General features: G+C 31.9%; 1 protein-coding gene across 1 annotated transcript; it reads right to left on the bottom strand.

The window, feature by feature from the left end:
* Nucleotides 1-4008: 4008 nt before the first annotated feature.
* LOC143053648 (scavenger receptor class A member 5-like) lies at nt 4009-17919 on the bottom strand. The gene is made up of 5 exons (XM_076226436.1): nt 17916-17919; nt 16207-16347; nt 5453-5594; nt 4236-4402; nt 4009-4022 (listed from the first exon to the last, which is right to left on the bottom strand). Exons 1-5 carry the CDS (start codon nt 17917-17919, stop codon nt 4009-4011), a joined length of 468 nt encoding a protein of 155 aa, XP_076082551.1.
* Nucleotides 17920-18703: the final 784 nt, after the last annotated feature.

The raw sequence follows: 18703 nt of genomic DNA, 5'->3' as shown, positions 1-18703 counted from the left end.
CTTCGGCCGAATGTAAAGAAGTCTTCCAAATCTAGATGTCCCTCTAGCATCGTTGGTTACATTTTTTTTATATCTTCATCATCCGCTAGGATTGCATTACATTAGAACTATTATGTTGTTCACTGCCTTCTACTTTTCTCGGATATATCGAACGATAAAGTGGTAGTATGTGACATGTGCAATCAGTGATACATTTATCATGTAGTTGTTTGACCACTACACAATACAACTAGTTTGGAATGACAGCACAAAAGAGTAAAACTGTATGACGTGTGCTTGTCATATTCAACATTATGCTGATCAATAATTTCAAACATATCCAACCAATTCAGTACTCTGTCTAACACATGTCATGCAAGTCCAATTACCTTCAATTTCGAATCGAAAAAAAATCAGAAGAACTTTTAAGACAACGGTAACATTAATTAGATAACTAAAAGTTATACATCGAAGTATCAAAATAAACAAAACATACATCTCATAAATATCATGAACCAGATAAAATCTTTGGTACAAAAACATGGGAATACGACATGACACCTGACATATACATATATCATATTCTGGACGGATAGAAACTTTAGTGGATGTCTTGCACTAGATTAGATAAAAGAAGCATATATTACCAATGCAATCCCTGAACCTAAAAAAAGTAAAATCACTAAAAGATGGTGGATTGAACATAATTTATAGTGCTAAACACTTGTATTACAGTCAAATTCCATTATATTGACAACGATCAGAGAAGAAAACAGACATACTAGTAATAGGTAAAATTGTCAAAAAAGGGGTACACCAGTCATCACCGTGTTAACATCTCAATCAGAACAGAAACAAACCGTTGGTTTTCCCGTTTGAATAGTTTTACACTAGTAATTTTGGGGCCCTTTATAGGCTTGTTGTTCGGTGTGATCCAAGGCTCCGTGTTGAAGTCCGTACATTGACCTAGATGATGGTTTACTTTTTAAAATTTTTATTTGGATGGAAAGTTGTCTCATTGGCACTCACACCACATCTTCCTATATCTACATATTTTAAAAGAAGAACAAAAAGCATATATCAAATCACGTCCATTGCTTACTTATTTTTGTATTTTATTTTGGTTTGTTAAATCATTCCATAAAGGATTGAAATATTTTGAATCATGTGACCGAATGGCTGGATTACCATCAACTTTAGAGATGTCAAATAATTGTGTCGTTCTAAGTATGCAAACATTATAATAGAACAATAACATACCGGCGGGATATTCAAACTACAGAGCCATGTCATATGTATCAAAGAAACGCGAAAAGTCACACGAACACCATAGACAAAGCACACTTAGTCTAGCAAAAATGAAAGATATTACAACCAACACAATTACGGGATGCACGAGCCACGTGAAATGGATATCACAAAACAGACAAAACAGTATAAGTAGTATTAGAAAAATATAAAGAAGAGGCGCAGAGTTCGTTCCCATAGGAATGCCGACAATTTGTTGAAAAGTCTACATCCAAATTCAACAAATATATTGTCGATAAGAAACTCCAGCATACTGATCACTTGTTCCTCTGAGTGTTATATTTTACACTTGTGTATAAACAAAATATTCCTTATGGTATCCCAAAGTAGTAAATTCACAGCGTATGCTACAATGTTTATGTTGAAAGGCATCGTGGATTATTTCTTTTAAGTGATTTTTCAATTTCACATGGGGAATGGGGTATACAGGGTTGCAAAATCAAAAGTTTTGATAAAGCTAATTACAGAAAAATAGCGAGATTTTAAATTATCCAAAAATTCCTTATATTTTTTTAGAATTCACAAATGGTTAATACCACTACGCGAGTAAACATTTTCTCCCCCAATGTAAGCATACCGACATTATGAATTGCACTTACCGAACATTAAATTGAAGACTTCTACATACGACAATTGCCTCATTTTCGTGAAATTCATGGTCACAGACTGTTCGCCATTTACCATATCTAAAGATTTCTAACCTTCCACTATCTATATTCAGACCATCAACTAATCGTATCAATCCTGATATAAAAAAAAATATTCAGTATTAAACCATTAGAATGGGTGTGTGTGTGTGCGTGTGTAGGGATAAGGGTGTGATTTTGTATTCGTGTGTATGTTAAATTATGATACAAATTGTAATTTAAAGTTGTTTAACATCAGGATCGCAGTAAAGTGCGTAATTTACAGGTGACTGTTCCAGTTTCAAGGCAGAATGTTAACCTTCTTTGTAAGGATATGCGTGTTGCCAAAAATGCGAACGAATGTACATTTAATGTTTCTCTTTCAGTAATTTAAAAATGATTTATCTAATAAATCATAATCATTATTATAGCTTAGATGCATAAATGTTCCAACCCATATGAGTATGGGCAAGAATGCTTATGGTTATAACCGCATGGTGTTAGCTGATATGTTCAGACCGGATATTTAATGTATATATCGTTGAAACGTTCACCATAATACTGTGAGTGTCATATGATTATATGCTTCGAGTTGTTAAAAAAATCACTATTATAGTGAATGCATTAATTGTGTTGAAATCATCGTTACACGATTAATTGAATACAATGACGACAAATGACACACGTTTATGTATCCACATTACTGGCATACAAGACATAAAGGGGAAAAAACTATTCAGACAATATGTAGTCATTGGGTTGCATTGTATTTTGCAAATAATGCTTTAAAAACGTCTTGCGTCCGAAGCTTTTCTTGATTTACCTTCATCAGGAACGCTCAAAAACTTAAAATTAAAAAATTAAGTGGCTATTTTCACTATGAAGGCACATATAAAAAAGAAGACGTGATATGATTGCCAATGAGACAACTGTCCACAAGAGACCAAAATGACACAGACATTAACAACCATAGGTCATCGTACGGCCTTCAACAATGAGCAAACTCATACCGCATAGTCAGCTATAAAAGGCCCCAATATGACAATGTAAAACAATTCAAACGAGAAAACTAACGGCCTTATTTATATAAAAAATGCATAACTTACTATAACATGACACTGTTGTGATACCATAAGTTATACAAGAAATTAGAGGTGACAAATATGCACGTCTTTCTTATAAAACATTTTTGTATGCACACTTAACAATACCCTGTCTTCCTCCGACTGACTGTTTACATTTTTCATCATTTTTGTACTTTGTATGAACAAAATTTTCAGGCTACATTTTTTTATTTATTTTTACAAAATCTATAAATGAAAACCTTTGTATTCAGGTTTAAACGCGTGTTGAATTTGTGTAATGTAAAAAATTAAACTTGCATTAGAATGGTGTTGATTATTTATACCAGGGGTATTCTGCTGTAGTGTTTACAAACTAAGTTCGTTTAAATAAAGGATTTAGTTTACTACATGCAAAACTCTTTAGATAAAATACAGGATATTTTTCTTTTCCTTATTAAGCATTTTGTTAAGCTTCAGCTTCATGTAAAGATGCATTTTTGTTGTCTCACTCACGTGAAAATTTACAAAATTCTAAATGTAACTTTTTAGATGGCCTCTCTTCATCAGAACTTAAAATGTCTGTTATTTGAACTGCATAATATTGTTTGCCAGTAACAAATAATGAGTGTGCTGACCAACTGACGAAACAAGACATGTTTCTGTTCACCTTGAAGTGGATGGTCTGAATCGATTATTCAGATATACACATCGATAAATATTGCTTTAAATTCACAGTTCTATAGGAAAATGTATATGGTACAATTGAATGGCACATGTTTTGTTTATATTGTGTCTATGTGCATGTGTAAATTAATAAATACATTTATTTAGGGGCCATCTGAAGGACGCCTCCGGGTGCAGGAGTTTCTCGCTACATTGAAGACCTGTTGTTGACCTTCTGCTGTTGTTTTTTCTATGGTCGGGTTGTTGTCCCTTTGACACATTCCCTATTTCCATTCTCAGTTTTATTCTATTATAAAAACATCTTTTATCTAAAATGTCATTGTTAATAGGCCCACAAATCAAACCTATCATCTATTAGAATCTATAATAAAGAATGATTTAGATAAATTAGATAAAATACAAGAATCATGAGCCTTTTCTAATGATCATTTCAATTATTTCATATTTTTTTTCTTTTAATCGGTGCAGTTGTGTTTAGAATTAATTATCTTTGTGACTTTGTATGATGTTAAGAACCCTTGATGTTTACTCAAATGGCTATTAGCATATACATTTAATTAAAACTTTATCTTACCACCACATGCTACACCAGCGTCCTCTGTGTGGGTACAGTCGTGATTTCCCCATCCCCCGAATGAACATGAAAATAAACTAGACTCTCCTCCTCCACAACCTAAATCTTCCATCCAAATTTTTCCGGTTCCCTGGCCAAATTTTGCGCCTTGTAACTGTAGTGCATTTCTGAAACAGAAGACTTCAGATGTTGTGTATCGCTAAAAATAGTCCAAATATTTTAGACTAGAAATAAACCATTTTGATAAAAGAATATAACGGTGCAAAATACAATTGATATGTTAATTATCATGCTCAGCTTATCATTCACAAAATGGAATACAAGTGATATACATATTTTCTCGTCCATTGTTTGTAACGATTTGAATCTTTATTAAAAACTTTAATATTTATGAAATGAAATGACTATCAAATATGCAAGAATAATACAAAATATTTTATATAATTTGCTTGTAATCAAGACCCGATTTTTAAAAAGCAAGACAAAAAACTGTCGCTTCGAAAGAAAACAAACAGTTTAAACAAAAAGTTTCGCAACAAAAAGAAACAAACAAAGTACATGGAAAATTGACATTCTCTAGATTGTATCTTAAATGACATAACATACTGCATAATTAAAGTAATAATTATTGCTAGTAAATTTTTATTTAACAAAGTAGATATTCATTATGGAAAATGTATTGTATTTTTTTTCTTTTCGTCACGTTAATGGAGTTGGCTTCTCAGTTTCAAAGTAATTGACTTTTTATAACACTAGCATACATTGATAGGGGATTAATAAAGGAATCAAAAGAGAAAAAAAATATATAGGTCACCATGCTTGTTTTTGAGATATAAGCCATTGAAATTTTGTTGGGCAAATGTTTACTCTTGACTTTTCATAGCTTTATCATTAACAAGTTCAAGTCCTCAAAAACTATTAAAAAATAATCAAAATTTTATAAGACTTTAACAGACAGCTTATCATTACACATGTAAAAGAATTATAAAAAGAAAAATGGGGGTCACCGGACAAAATTTGTTAAGGCATTCAAATATATAAAAACAGAGGATGCCGAAAATCTGACCAAAACTCAAAAACATGACAAGCGAGCTTCCTTAAATTCTTTGCCGACAATCGTAGGCTAATGTAGTTATCCATCAGTGTAGTGATATATAAGACTCATCTTTTTCATCTGATTTATCATATAAAAGTACGATAAGTAGAATTATAGTTACTGGTTCGGGTATCCAAGCATACGGCATATAACTCTCGCTTCATTTGTATCAAAACCGTCATCGCAAACTGTACCCCAAACTCCATTATGTCTTATAAGAACGGTACCATACATTCCATCAGTAAGCTTAAGATCGGCCACACCTAAAATATTAAATGTTTAAATGTATTTTACGTGACTTTACTATGAATTTTTCCTCAAAGGAGGTAAATGCATTCAAACAATCAACTATTTGGAGGAACTTTTTGAATGTGCTCACATATCCGCTGAGGTAAAATTTTTAACTCTGACAATGCGCGACTTCTAAGTAGCCAAGTATTTTGTAGAACAACACAATTATTTTTAAATGAACTCTCATGTAAACAAAAAGTAGAGGATTAAAGAAACTTAAATGACGTTCAAAGTAATAAACCAAAAACAAACGGACAAGGTCATTTGAAAAGAAAAAAAAACGACAGACATAGAATCAACATGAAGTTAAAACCTTAAATTCAAAGACTGAGAAATACGAGCCGAACCGAAAATATAAGATAATCCCAGATGCTCCTAGAGGATAAACAGATCTTGCTTTACCTGTGTCAAAGTTCGCCTTGCTAATATTATTACAAACAGAGTGGAAAGTCAAATTTGATAGTCGCCTCCATCTGAGAAACAAATACTTTACAAAACCTAGACGGCTTCCGTCTTTTTACTTGGCCCTTAATGTTTTAACAGCTCCATTATAAGCAGCAACACTGTACCAAGAAAAATTCTAAAGATAAAAAAGAAACAGCATATCAACTGAGTGGTATATACCAGCTACTGAAATTTTAAAAGGTAAAAATGGAAGGTTGGTAATTGGGAATCTGACATCTCGTATTTGTTGTCAAAAAGATCTGTCCTCAATTTAACTTTAGTTCGAAATATAAGTCAAGAATTACCTTCATTGATATCCTCTATTTTAAATGTGATGAATTGGTCAAACAGTCATCAAGTTTTATATTATTAAATTCGGCAAGTAGGGGGGAAATCAAGCATCGTGACATGGCACCATCATATATTGTTTCTGTTGAATCAGAGTAATTATATATCCTTCCATCTGGCATGACACATTAACGTTGGCGTTTGTTGAATCAAGGCAATTTGTCTTTAGTTACGACTTAAGAATACATATGTACAAGGCAGAACAATGCAAAAGGAAATTGACTAAGATTACCTATATCTTAACAAATCTTTGGACTTTCGTATTGTCATTATATGGTTACAACCTCCCAAAACTGTGAAGTGCAGTTTTCATTGCGAATACAACTTATCTTAATAGTTAGAACCAGCCGTCTTATAGCGCGTGTAAAATCTGACAGTGTTCAGGGTACTTTAAGTACCGACGATAAGGGAGACAGATCGATTTTGTTTTTCCAATTTAGCTGAGATTCAAATGGAAGATAGTACAGATATCTGATTTTTCAGGATTTTCACCTTGGTATTTGTCATTTATATATGTTGAGTTTCCAAGCAAATCAATACCTCATCCTTTCACCAATTAGTTTATGTAAAGTGACTTACAAACCAGCAATGGTGGTTGTCGCTTTATCTGTTACGGAGGGAATTTTCAACATTCGGCTCTTTAAAGATCAACGAAGTATTATTATTCATATACCCATTCAGTTTTTATATTACAATTTTTTCAACGACCATAATGCATTCACCCATTCGGAAAGGATGTTTACTACTTTTTTAGTGTTTAGCTTATTGCACGGCATAATCTTTGACTAAATCCATCAGTTCTTTGATTTTGATGTTGCGTATACAGTAATAACTGTTGAATTTAGGCTCAAGAAATATCGAGGCGTTTATTTAAGACATTTGCAGAGATCAGTGAAGATAACTTCTAATACTACGATCAAACGACCAAACGAGTGAAATGGTCTATTATGAGTGTATTGCTCAATTTAATTGCATCCTGAAACTGTTTTTTTCACGATTTTTATTTTCGTCTTTTCTGGTGAGACCCGGTTTTAAAGTATGTGTCTGGTAATGTCAGAGATAATAACTGTACGTTTGTGTTGGTTGAATTGAAGTTTGATTGGTGTTTGAAGAAGTGGTTTCCAAACATAAGTAATACAGAGAATGAGGTCATGAATGAAAGTTCGTTGCAATGGTCATTAATAATATCTTATGCAGATTTGATGATGTTTAATAAGGATGAACGTGACTGCGTCTACATTGATGGAACATGTGATATTGTAAGGTTTTCGTCGTAATGCAAGTGAATGATTTGCTGCCTTTGTGTTATGTTTTTTTTTTTTTTTAGTTATGTGTCTACTTTCGATTTTCATCATGCGAAAGTGTTTGTTCAGTTAAAGAATTGAAATAAACTGTGTTACACATAAATTTGTGTTCGTTTTGCATGGACATTTTTACAAACCACAAAGATATTTTTCTTTTCATTTAAATGTTTGTTTGCCAAGGTCACTTCAGGACTCCGTTGTTCATCTCTTAAGGAAAATTTAACCAAGGGTTAAGGATAATATCCATTTGTTTACATTTAACCATAGGTTGTTTTCTGTTGTTCATCCTGTGGTTAAATTAAACCCGTAGTTAAATTATTGGTTAACTGATTCAGAATTAAACTTGCTTTAGACCTTTGTTAAAATTTGAACCAAGGAATCATTTTGTTTGAAAGTACAATTCTCTATTCATTACAAGATTAGGAAGGTAACTAAATGTTGATACAGCATATTATTCTTTTTCTACGGCCATTTGCTATCAAAACTGATGAAGTATGTTTTACAGTCCTTTCCCTTTTCGTATCGAGGTTAACTGGTTAATGTCTCTAAAAATGTATTTTTTACGCTATCATATTTTATATTAATAAATTAACTGATGCAGAAAAATAAAAAAAAAATGAAAAAATAATGTATTTATCTAAATAAAAAAATGTGTTACAATCAACGCGTCTTTTCAAACAAAAAGTGCTATCTGTCGCGTCCGCCTTGTTGTTCTACTTAATCAACATAGACGCCGAAAAGCTTTTTTCTTCATTTTTTATGTAGATAAGACCGTTCCGGATTGACAACTGAACTTGTTCTCTAAAAGGTGATTTTCATATTTTCACTATAATTTGCGTTCGGTTTAAAGCCTTTATTGATTTCTTCTGAAATTTGTGATATCTGCAGTGGGAAATGATGAGATTTAGTAACAGTTAATAAATAAGAGTTTAAAGGACGACTAATATTGTCCAACTTCAAATAAAATAATTTAAATCATTCGATTTGTTCATTGCCTGATTTAACAAATTAAAACTATTTGTAGATACAAATATTTTCCGCAAAAACAATTAACATAGCAATTACTAGCATTAGGTCGGGAAAATAAAACTCAAATAAATTGAAATATAGTTCCAATTTTTTTTTATGGTGTACATACTTACCATGAGTACATTTTAAAACAACTGTATTCTTGCAAGTTCTTGAATTATCTGTGTTAAACTGACATTTCCGAATATCGTGTTCAACACCTAAACATTTTATGTTGTTCATAACAACCTGGTCCAATAATGTCTTCGATGGGTGTACTTCTGTTTTTCTAAATTGAAAAAATCAAAAAGAAAAACATATGGTTTGATACTAACGTCTGTAAAACTATTTGAACAATATATCAAATTATTAACCAACTAAGTACATTATTGCCAAAAATGACTGGTTATTAAAAATAACATATTTTCTGTAATGGCCCTGTTTTTCTGTAATGGCCCTGGCTTTTTTTTTTTGTAATTGCCCTGTTTTTCTGTAATGGCCCTGTTTTTTTTCTGTAATGGTCCTGTTTTTCTGTATAAAGCACAGTTGGGGTTTTTAATAAAGTTAATAACATTAAGTTGTCAGTGAAAGAGTATAATACTTTTTTGTATTTTATTTAATTTAGTAACCAGCAACCAACATTAGAGAACCATATATAGGGATCACTGTTCCTCTTGTTTTTCAACTAATAACTTCTGTCAAATTAATATCTTGGATATTTGGTATATTAACATATACATTTTTTTTCAGTTGGTTAATAGATGTATTAAGAAATGGGTGTTTTTATAATGGCTCTGTTATATGTCCTCGGTCAGTAATAATGGCCCTCGGCGTTGCCTCGGGCCATTACAGACTTCCTCGACCATTAGAACAGACCTTGGACATATAACAGGGCCATTATAAAAACACCCATTCATTAATACTATAATATTGATATGATTGTCAAAGACCAAACACCTGACTTGAACATGAAGGATGAAGATTTCGAGCGGTTAAACCATATGTTTTTTTTCTAGAATTTAAATATCAAGATTACAAAATATAATACACTGAACGCAATTCGGCCGTATATTTTGCCTGTCTATTATCAACACAACACAACACTGGAAAAATGGTACCCCAGTTAAAAGTCCCATGATATAGTACATAAAGAAAAATTTACAATCCTTGTCAATTGTGGAATGCGCATATCTCATGTTTTTCGACGCTACAGTCCAATTGAAAGTGATTTGACGATTCGTGATTTGTCATGTGACATTTATATGTATATATCATGTACTGTAGTACGACGCCTGATTAAAACTGACGTGCAAAGGTAACACCCGGCCACCGAAAGCTTCATCTTTTATGAAGCCCAGGTGATCGTGTGGTCTAGCGGGACGGCTACGATGCAGGCGATTTGGTGTAACGATATCTCAGTAGCATGGGTTCGAATCCCGTTGAGGGAAGAACAAAAACTTTGCGAAAGCAAATTTACAGAACAAACAGTGTTGGGTTGATGTTTAGACGAGTTATATATATATGAAAATGAAGCTTTCGGTGGCCAGGTGTTACCTTTCCATGTCAGTTTTAATCTAGCGTCGTATTACAGTTCATGATATATAAGGCATGGAGATGTTATTTTTACAGATCAGCTAAATTATCTATAGTAAAGGATCCTACAAATTAATGTAAGATACAGTCACAGAAAATGATTATATTTATAACTTCGTCTGAGTCAGTGACAACTCTACAACAGATTTATCCATCGGATCACCAGCAGTGATGATGATACATGACTGTGTAAATTATGTATACACAACTCGTCTAAACATCAACCCAACAATGTTAGATCTGTAAATTTGCTTTCGCAAATTTTTTGCTCTTCCCTCTCCGGGATTCGAACCCATGCCACTGAGATATCGTGACACCAAATCGCCTGCACTGTAGCCGTCCCTAGATCACACGACCACCTTGGCTTAATAAAAATGAAGCTTTCGGTGGCCGGGTGTTACCTTTCCACGTCAGTTTTAATCTAGCGTCATACTACAGTACATGATATATAAGGCATGGAAATGTTATTTTTCCAGATCAGCTATCTATATATATACAACTCGTCTAAACATCAACCCAACAATGTTAGATCTGTAAATTTGCTTTCGCACATTTTTTGTTCTTCCCTCGCCGGGATTCGAACCCATGCTACTGAGATATCGTGACACCAAATCGCCTGCACTGTAGCCGTCCCGCTAGACCACACGACCACCTTGGCTTCATAAAAATGAAGCTTTCGATGGTCGGGTGTTACCTTTGCACGTCAGTTTTAATCTAGCGTCGTACTACAGTACATGATATATAAGGCATGGAGATGTTATTTTTACAGATCAGTTAATTTATCTGTAGTAAAGGATCCTACAAATTATATATAATAATAATGTAAGATACAGTCACAGAAAATAATTATATTTATAAGTACGTATATATATATATATCATTTGTCTTGATTGTTCTACAAACTATTAAATTGTTGAACAACGGATTAAATTCAAAGAAATTCAAATACAAATACGTACAGTTTTAATAAAACGGTTAATATTGTTGTGTGATATTTTTCTATTTATGACAAATTAAATTTAGAGTCATATAATAACGTCTGAACATCATATTTAGGTGACACAATACATACTGTTGTTGGGAAAACAAAACAGAAGCTCCTTTACTCAGGCATTTATTACAGTTTTGGATAAAAGGGATAAAGATTAAAAATGAAACCGCATATAATGACGACTATATTATCTTGTTAAAGAACAAATTGAAGAAGCATTTTTTCCTCTTGTATTTTCACATTTTAATGATCAACTGATTTCGAATATTTTATCTTTCTTTTTTAAAACAACATATGTGGTGACGAAATATACATTTGTGTTAAAAAGCAAAAGTTGTCTATTTGCTGTTTTATTTTTCGTCAAATTCAACCATTCATGAGGTGTCAGTAGTATAGATTTATATTAAAAGTTCATCTTGTCAATAAATAATTTTTAGAAACATTTGGACCAATTTAGGCAAGCAAAAAAAATAATCTAGTCCTTGGCTATTAAACGTTTTCACATTTGACAAAGAAGAAAAATCCTAAGAGCACTAACAGTAAATGATCTACAACCGGAAACAAACAGAACATTGATTCTCTTAAAAAAAGCAAAGTCATCATTAGAAAAGCAACATATTAGTACATTGTTTTATTCAAAAGAAATATATAATTCCCTTCTGCTAAATAATAAATTAAAAAGTGTAAACACAGACTCGTATTTGTATGTTAAGAAAACCTATTTGTCCTTGTGCAGGTTAGCTTCATGTTGATTGACAATTCGCCGTTTCAGAAACAAATGCATTCTTGTTAATATCTAGAAAAGCGTACACCAAAACGTTGTGATTGGTTTAAAAAGGGATAAACAATAGAAATTCAACCAATGACAATTGAACATGTTGAATGTGAAAACGACGGGGAGACACACAAAATTTTAAACAACAAATATCAAAAAAATTTAGAATACAAAACATCGAACAAAATGACATGGTCATATTAGTGTTTTAGAAAGGTCAGCAGAAGTGGATTATGATGCTAATCAATATAAGGACCTATTTTTGTACGACACACTTAGGTACTTGATGTATGCTTCAGGGGCCGTGTCAATGAAAGTATCCTAGGACATGTCCTAAGATAGGTCTTAGGACATTATTTATGATGGTCTTAGGACGTGTCTGAGACATGTCTTAGGATGTAAAACAAAACTGTCTTATGACAGTCCTAACTACGATGGTCCTAGGACCATCCTTATACATTTATTTAATTGAAAATATATGTAGAGATTTGTATGACATAGATTGAATTGTATTTTAGAACCTATGTGTAAAGAGAGGGAGGATGACTCTTATACCGAAAACGATTAACGCAAAATAAAAGTTAAAGTTTTACGGAATACTAATAAATACGTTATTAAATATGACAAAAGATATAAATGAATTTAATACGAAAACAAAAGTAAATGATCACAAAACTTTGTGATATTCGTGCTGCAATTTTAGTACATAAACTAGTTTTGTCCTTAGGTCCACTCGATTTCATTATATGTATCGAATCAGAATTAGGTATAAAAGAAGTAAACTTTTCCCTTATTTGAATCATTTAGAATATGTTGCTTATGATGATAGTATTGTTTAGGCTTCAAATAAGGCAGCACGAAATAATTTAATTCTTTAACAAACATTAAACAATATTTTTTTTATTAATTTTATCTAATGATAGTTTAATATTGAATTAGTATTTTTAGTATTGAGTTTATGCCATATTTGTTGTTTTCATTACGTTTTTGGACGATGTAAACTTTAGGACTATCCTAACCCACCTAATTATATATCTTAACTTTAGGACCAAATTTATGACATATCTTATTTTAGGAGACTTTCGTGAACCCGACTTAGGACTAAGACGTGTCCTAAGACAATCCTAAGACATGTCTTAGTCCTAGGACAGCTTCGTTGACACGGCCCCAGAATACTAGCATACTGTGGAAATATTGTGTACATTTCGGTTAACGCAAAATTTGCACAAAACTGTTCGGTAATTTCGTCTTTTGTCACGTATGGATATTACATTTCGTTTTTATTCAAATTTACTTTCTCAATATATTCATTATATCATTTTATATTTATATATACTGAAAATAAGTTATTATTATTTGTGGGATTCAAATTATAGCGGATTTTGTAAACGAATTGAAAGTATGCTGTATGGTTATATGTAGTCTTATGGAGAGAAAAAAAAACCGTGAGATCAGATATCCATGAAAATGCAAGTTTTCACAATCCACCAAATTTGGTACCCACAAATATATGAATCCACAGTAATCGATAGACCATATGGATAGTCTAACATCCTATCCACATGTTCAATATTACAAATACGAGATTGATATTTGAATTATAGATCAATTAGCTGCAAATTATTAACCGATCTGTCCACTTTCACTCACAAAGAAAACCATAAGTTTGCAAGAACTGTGCGAGGATTATTTTGAAAAAAGTAGCCTAATGGTAGGAATACGATAGGTTACTTTTTTATCTTATTTTGGTGTAAAGACAAAAATTTGATATACCGAATGTAGTCTTATATATTAACAAATACGGACGAACGGTGACCAGCAGTTTTTAACAGCCTGGCTCTTTAGTCTGTGGTGGATAGTTGTACAACTTTTACGCTTATAACTTATGACACATAAAACAGAATGTAAGTCCTATTAAAAGCTTATTTGCACATACTGGTTTTGATATCCTAACATACGGCATGCAACAGTGGCTTCTTCATAACCAAATCCATCAGCACACACAGTTCCCCACCGTCCAAATACCTTTACTTGAAGTATTTCAATGGAATTGGATTTCGTCCGGATATCCAGATCTGTCAAAAAAAACTAATTAATTATAATATTTGTCATTTCTAAGTATCTTCATTACGAGTATTTATAGCTGTAAACAAGACAGAATGATTGTTGATGAGAAAACCGTTGATTTAATACTTTATAAAAACAACGAATCAATAAATTTAAATCCGTTATAATTTGGTTAATAAATATCAACAGCAGTATATATATTCATCAGAGATATGAGGGCTGAAATTGATTACAAAAGATTCATCAGTGACGCTCAAATAAAAAAGTTAAAAATTCAAAATAAAATACGAAGTTGGTGAGTATTGGGGATTCACATTTTCTGTTTGCAAAATACAGCTAATATTTTTCTAAAGTTAAAAGCCGTATTTCGAATATTAAAAGTTTATAATAGTTTGCTCATAACCATGACGAAATCCATGATAGTTTGTCTATTGTATTTTTCACATTTTATGGTAAGGGGATTTGGACAACGAGTGTAATATCTTAACAGCTTAATTATTAACAAAACATATACTGCTTAAACAAAATCAAACGAGGCAGTTGTTTATATGCTGTGATAATCAGGGTTTTATCTATAAGTGTCATTAAAACAGCATATTTAAATTGATCGAAAAAATAATTAATTTAGACTTTCAAAGAACAACCATCGTCGCTAGCCGAAGGTTACGATCATTACCATTGGCTATAGAAGATGAAGAATTGGAATTTAGATTCTTAATGCATGTAATGTACATGATGTAACTATAAAACCATATGTTTGGTAAGGACATAAACAATGTTGTTAAAATTTATTATAAGTAGCATATGTTCGACTGAGAAAATTGTATTTTCACATTTCATGATAAAAGGGACAAAAGAAACTATAGTTTTTTCCACTTAAGTTTTGTTATTTAACAATGTATATGCAAGACCGATTCTGGTTATATACATAAACTGTGGGAAAAATTAAGAAAAAAACAAGTATTTACCGTTCTTTTTTGTGACTTATCAATATGAATTAAGTTCTACATATTATATTCTAAAGATTTTTTTTGTCATCAAATCATCCTGCTATCATGTAGTTTTACTGTTTTCGAAATCTCAAAAATATTATGTCAAAGGCACTCACCAAAAATTAAAAAAAACAAGTATTTACCGTTCTTTCTTGTGACGTATTAATATGAATTTATTTCTATGTATTATATTCTAAAGATTTTTTTGTCATCAAATATGTCAAAGGCACTCACCACAGCTTATTGATATTGATTCTTGGTATGTACAGTCAGATTTGCCCCATCCATTAAATCTGCAGTTAGCAATATCCGTTTCTGTCCCAATACACTTGAGATCATCCATTAAAACTGGTGTACTGCTTACAAAACTACCATATGGTGTTAGTTTGGGAATAACAGGATGTCTTAAAAAAGACGTATATTACTTTATATAAGCGATGTTTAAAAACACTACAAGGGATAAATTGCGTTACAAACTTATACTTCATAGTGATCATTTCCTTTTTTTTTCTATTGGTTTTCCTATAATTAATATGATATCATTTATATAACAATCCTCGTTTTTGTCTTCTTGCTTTGGTATACATGTTTATGAACAATATATTTGGAAACAACCACGTGAAATGCTGCAACTAAAAGATTCTGATCATTGCTCCTAAATTCAATACGACTTAAAAAATACAAGTAGATATCATGTATCGCTTAGTAGCTTTGACATGTTTAAATAAAAAAAGCAACAGTTGTATACCGCTGTTCGAAAGTCATGAAAAGATTGAGAGAATACATCTCCGGGTAACAAACTAAAACTGAGGGAAACACTCAAAAGATAAACGAAACATCTTACTCAATACTACATGTATACTGCATCAACAAATGATCAATAATTCTTTTTATTACACTGACTGCAAGGTATAACCTGGAAGTTTATATATACTTCAGATATACATGATATACAAAAATTGTCAATTCCGTTTTTCGTAATGTGGTTCGTGTACTACAGATTTGTTTGTATAGCTTGAATAAATTTAATTTGTAATTAGATACTTTTGACTTACGACGAACTGAAACCTAAAGTATGACATAAGACTCTTGCATCATTGATGTCGAACATATCGTCACAAATTGTTCCCCAGGTTCCATTGTGAAAGACTTCTACGCGACCTTCCGTAGGTTTGCTTCCACCACTTAATCTTACTGAAGTTGCTGAAGGAAATAAAAAGCAAAATGTAATAATGGTCGATCATTCAATATACATTACAAAAAAGAGACAATAGACATACAAGGGCTTTAGTTCATTTAAGATGGGTTCAATATAACATGTTCTAGTAGGTGTACTTAAAAGTATAATTTTTACATACCACATGTAATGCCAACATCCGTTAAATGAGTACAATTGGACTCTCCCCAACCTCGAAAGGAACAATTACTAATATCAAGTTCATTGCCAATGCAGTCAAGATTGTCCATCCAAATATCGTTTCTTCCTTTTCCAAACTTTGAACCTGGATAAACTGTTGCTTGACTGAATAAAGAATATGATGAGACAATACATATATTCATTTCACATTGTATGTGTGTTTCAATCTTGGATATGTGGGTTTTTATTATATAGGTGATCGCTAACAGTCAATCAGAAGTATATTCTGGTATTTTGTAACAAAAGTTATTATCTGTTAGTAACAGTGTTTTTCTGTTATCATGCTATAATACAAGAATCAATTAATTGGTTATTCTTATTTGCTTAAAAGATTATTTATCTTTAAAATGTTATACATTTGAAATATCTGTATTTTGTTTTCTTTCGTGTCATTAAATATACAAACACAAACAAAATATGAACTCAGAGGAATTTAAAAGTCCCTAATCAAATGACAAAATTAAAAGGTCAAACACATCAAACGAATGGACAAAAAATCACCCAACGGCATATAAACAAAACATAGTATCAAACATGAAAGACGAGAATATTAAAATTACCAAAAAACAATAACGGGATGTATTAGTACAAAGCCATTTCAAATGGATACCACCAAAGCATTTTTTTTTCTTCAAGATTTAGAGATTATATCGTAGTTCTGTTTAATAATCTCGGTTTTCTTATTCGAATGCCATATGACCCAATGAGATATATCACCGAGTTAGCCCTATCATGAACAAAACGTCGAGTGCGAAAAAAGACAAATGATCTGATCCGCCTTCCGAATACGTTAGATCTCCCCTGTTTTTGTAGAATTTGTGTTATTCAGTTTTTAATCTTTTTCTGTTAACTACTTTGGAGATTTTGTCCTTTTTTCTTCATTTTTTCTCCATGGTATTGTAAGTTTTTTTTAAAACGAGTGTTTGCACATTCCTTTAGTGTTTTGAGACCGTCTATTTGTCCCAATTCAGTTGTGTTAGGGTTAGATATGACTAAAAATTTAACACAATGCCTTTATATAAAAAATGTTTATGTAAATCAATTTTCACATGTATCGTTACATAGTATAATAACATTTCTTCGCCGTCAATGATGCATCATTTGTATTCATTGTATCGAAGCTCTTAGCAATTGATTCTTAAGTACAATTACAAAATACAGCAGTTTTCACAGTATTATAGATAGACTGACTTCTTATCATCTATTAAAACTAGATGAATATATATATCTTCCTCTATCTATTGCTTGTGTTAGCGTTATATATTATGTTGTCGATGTTTTCGTTAAAAAAATTATAAGATTGCCTCAGGTGCCGATGCGCATTATTTTCCAGTGTATTAAAGCTTTTACTTACGCATTTTTATATCCAAGCATTCCACAAATGACCTTGGCATCATTGATATCAAAACTCGTGTTACAAATCGTACCCCATATATTGTCATGGAGTACTTCAACTCTTCCCTCTGTTGAGGAAGAACCGTTGGTAAGCCGGACTTGTATGTCTAAAATTCGATGAAATGATGAATAATGAATGCTCCATGACAGTAAAGATCAGAAAATATAATGGTTGTAACTCTCTTCTTTGATTTGTTTAAAATATAGCGACAACGATTGTTTGCCTCGTTTTTTCATCCTGCTTCCTATTCTTTTGAATTGAACAGATTGAAGAAGTTATGTTCTATGCATTTGTGAACTGAGTATAATTCTAAACGAATAAAAAATAGAAACATCAGACGTATTTTTACGTCATATGATAAAATCCATGAAATATACATCTCTACAGACATCAACGAGTATGTGCAAAATGCGGTATTAGGTTATCATCACCGTTATCTGAACCCTACCCATTTACTCTAGATTCTAAAATATTATGTACCTACACAAACGTATACAATACAAATCAGTACAGGAAACGCAATAATGATAAACGCAGCATTAAAGAGTGAACGCAATTGTCAAAAGTAAGTTGAGAGTACGTACTCTGCTTTTGAAAATGTTGTCATGATACGTACTATTCAATGAACAGATTATTGCAAAAATTATCTGAAAGGGTTGCGATAAAATTTAATGTTATACATGGTATTTATTTTACTTTCTTGTCGTCCTATCAATAAAACATTTCGAAGTTCACACCTATTTCAG

The sequence above is a fragment of the Mytilus galloprovincialis genome, chromosome 12 (genome assembly GCF_965363235.1).
Source record: "Mytilus galloprovincialis chromosome 12, xbMytGall1.hap1.1, whole genome shotgun sequence".
Lineage (NCBI taxonomy): Eukaryota > Metazoa > Mollusca > Bivalvia > Mytilida > Mytilidae > Mytilus > Mytilus galloprovincialis.
Note: the sequence above shows the minus strand (reverse complement) of the source record. Positions and strands in the feature narration are given on the sequence as shown.

What these genes read in the sequence shown, in the direction of transcription:
- LOC143053648 (XM_076226436.1), bottom strand. An exon ending in ATGTCATACTTTAGGTTTCA is followed by an intron (nt 5,595 to 16,206) that starts GTTCGTCGTAAG and finishes TTAATATTTTAG; the next exon opens with GTGTGGCCGATCTTAAGCTT. An exon ending in ATGCTTGGATACCCGAACCA is followed by an intron (nt 4,403 to 5,452) that starts GTAACTATAATT and finishes CTTCTGTTTCAG; the next exon opens with AAATGCACTACAGTTACAAG.